Source organism: Leishmania panamensis (assembly GCF_000755165.1).
Source record: "Leishmania panamensis strain MHOM/PA/94/PSC-1 chromosome 13 sequence".
In the NCBI taxonomy this organism is placed as follows: Eukaryota; Euglenozoa; class Kinetoplastea; order Trypanosomatida; family Trypanosomatidae; genus Leishmania; species Leishmania panamensis.
In genome coordinates this window covers 76,692-79,922 of record NC_025858.1, presented here as the reverse complement: position 1 = coordinate 79,922, position 3,231 = coordinate 76,692, and the positions used below count along the sequence as shown (strand labels likewise).

The 3,231-nt window shown below is 61.5% G+C and overlaps 1 protein-coding gene across 1 annotated transcript; it reads left to right on the top strand.

The window, feature by feature from the left end:
* Nucleotides 1-285: 285 nt before the first annotated feature.
* LPMP_130210 (class 3 lipase, putative) lies at nucleotides 286-2,637 on the top strand (the record flags this gene model as incomplete). Its single annotated transcript, XM_010698802.1, has 1 exon — nucleotides 286-2,637. One exon carries the CDS (start codon nucleotides 286-288, stop codon nucleotides 2,635-2,637), a length of 2,352 nt encoding a protein of 783 aa, XP_010697104.1.
* Between the last annotated feature and the right edge of the window lie 594 nt (nucleotides 2,638-3,231).

Below are 3,231 nucleotides of genomic sequence, written 5' to 3'. Positions count from 1 at the left end.
CCGTCCGTCCCCCTCCCGTCCCTCCGTCTCTTTCTTTACTTTCTTCTACTTCGGTCGTCCGTTCCTCTTCGTACGTCCTTTACCGTTCGTGCCTCGCCCTCTCTCTCTCTCTCTCTCTCTCTCTCTCCCCACGCACGCACGCACGCACGCCTCTTTTCGCTCCCCCTCTGTTTCCCCTCTTCCAACTCTCCCCATTTTCTCTCATTACCGTTAACCCTGCGGATGCGCTCAGCGTCGTGGCCGTCGGTGGGGGTCCCGCAGCCGCAGTGGCCGCAGTTTGCGCAGATGCGCGACTTCGCCTACACCCACACCCAGCCGCAGTGGGGAGACGTGCGTACGGCCGCCCCAGGAAGTACAGCGTCGGCGCAGCGACACACAGGGATTGGCAGTATGGCAGGCGTAGTTGAAGACGTCACTATCGACACGTGGGCGCCGACCGTCGTGCGCCCCCCGCCGCTGGAGGGTCATCGTGTCTGCACAACTTGTCAGCGGTCGAAGGAGGCGTGTGTGTGCACCACATGCATTGTGTGCCGGCACCGTTTCCATGCCAATCGACATCACTGCCGCCGCTGCTGGCACGCAGTGTGCTCCCGTTGCTGGGGACATCGACACTACGTACACATGCTTGGGCGGCAGATGGTTGTGTGCGACTGCTGCTCAACGTTGTGGGCGCTGGCGAACCTCGCCAAGCGTGGCGACGGTGGCCTCTTGTGGGGGCTGTACGTACTACGGGCAGCAGGGGCTATGCCTCGCATGTGCATCGGTCCTTCGTGCCATATTCTGACGCGACAGCTAGCGTGCTACGGGTGTGGGTTGCCCACTGTCGTGACGCAGCCGCACGCCGCACGTGTGGTTCGTGCGAATGGGGTATCCAGGAGTATGATGGACCACGTCAAGGTCCTCGACATGCAGCAGCTCTCGCTGCGCGCCATGGAGGTCAGCGGCATGACGTCCACGCAGGTGGAGCGCATGTTCCGTGGGCTTTTCCACCACTACGAAGAGGTGCTCGCCTTCCGCGCGATCACGACCGCCGTCCTGGCACACCGGGTGCTGCTCTCGATGGTAGCCTCAGCAGTCGCGTACGAGTACCTGGGGGCGCCAAACATCACCCTGAGTCTGTCTGATATCCCATACGCACGTGCACTGCGCATTACCGCAGCGCGGGAGCGCTATACAATCCTTGAGGCGCCAGGCCGCGTGAAATTCATCGCCTTCCCCGGAACGCACAACTGGCGGACGCGTTGGGTGGACATGCAGTTCGCGCGTATCACCGAGACTGTGTGGTCGACATTACACGAAGGCGTGTGTCTGACGACGACAGCGGAAGACCAAGAGGGGGTCGACCGCGCCAAGACAACAGTGGCGCTCAACGGAGGTGTTCGAAAGGCTTGGGAGTACCAGGTGCACAAGGGCTTCGCGCAAGAAGCGCAGGAGGTGGAACTACCTTTCGACTCGCTTCTCGAAGACGTTCGCAGTGGCGGCTATACCCTTGTCCTGTGCGGCCACTCGCTGGGTGGGGCCACTGCGCAGTACTTGAGTCTGCAGCTACTGCATCGCTGCGCTGCGCTGCTGGTACCCCGCGGAGGGCAGGAGGACGCGCCGAGGCTGCTCTGCGTTTCACTTGGTGCACCGCTACTTGGCAACTACGAGCTGGCTGACCACGTGCAGAGCTGCGGCTGGGCGCATATATTCCACAACTTTGTCTACCGCAGCGACATTGTGCCGCGGCTGTCGTGCACGGACGAGCTCGCCTGGGACGCGCAGTTGCGACTCGCGAACTCCGTCACCTCCGTCTTCACGGCGGCTCAGAGCTGGTGGAGGGGTGGCGGCAGCACGACTGCGCCGTTGCCAATGGCGAATGCCGCTGCCGCCGCCTCCTCCTCCACGGAGACTGTGGCAGCCAACATCCCCACACGCAGTTCCGGCAGGCTCTCCACCGCGCTGGCACGCTTACGCACCAAGCCACCACCCGGGACTTCCTCTGCTGCTCCTGCCGCCTCGGCTGTTGACGCTTCAGCTGCGTTTGCGTTTCTCTCGGTGGACGACGCGACGGGCAGCGAAGGCGCCGCGCCTGCAGCAGACGACATTTTTTCAAACGAGTCATCTGCGTTCTGGGCAGAGCAAGCGCAGTTCGCCGCCTACGTCGACACTGCTGTTCGCACCGGCCACGATGCGCTGGAGAACGACGTGTCGGCGCCCTCTGGCGATGCAGCAGCGCAGCGGGACGCCGACGTGGAGGCGGCCCTCCACGTCTTTAGAAGTCGCTGTGCCCGTACGAGCGGGCTCTCGTCTGAACAACTGAGCTTTATGCATGACGTGCGCCATGACAGTGGCGACGCCGGTCCTGACGGCGACAATCAGTCGGTCACACCTACTGAAGTTAAGGTTGCTGCGGACACCATGGAGGACGTGGTGCTACCGGTGGCGTCACGCCGCATGCACCGCCGTTTCACGTGCTTCGGCCGTTATCACTTTATCCAATACGGCGCCTACGGGTATGTTTCGACTGACGACTCGGAGACGGCCTTTGGCGTGTTGAAGCACGGCTGCGGGGAGGCCTCCGTCTTGGGGGATCACTCCATTGAGGCGTATAATCGAGGGGTGATGGTCCACCTCTACCGTAACACCGGGCTCTAGCCGTGTGTATGTATAGGGCCTGTCATTTATCCGAATGAGGAGTAGGTGGTGGGCGAGAGGGGAGGCGTATGACCTCTGCAGGGAGAGTGAGACGTGTGCGAGTGAGTACGTGCCTGCACGCGTCTCTGTAGGCGACTACACCACCCCGCTCTTCTCCCATCTCTCTTGTGCCATCTACGTCTCCCTCCTCCCTATCGCTGGCGCGTACACACACACACACAAACACACACATCAGCACTACTCTGAACCACAACCGAGCTCACCTACATTACGCGCAAGAAGCACAGATGAAGCGCGTTCTCCTTTTTCTGCTCCCGTTGCTTCGCCCTGCAAGACTGCTGCACTCCACTGCTGGGACTCCATGACCTCTCTTCCCTCCTGTGTGCTGCTGCTATTCTCACATGGGGCAGTGCTGTGAGTAGGTAGAGGGGTGCTGATACGCCTCTCCGATCGCCCCTCTCTTCCACTCCGCATCTCTTCTCTCCCGCCTTCTTTCGGGTGCAGCCAGTGTGTGTGGGTAAGCGAAGATGGCAAGGCTGAAATAGCAAAGGGTCAACCATAACCAACTTGCCAAGTGTGGTCGCATACTTCTCT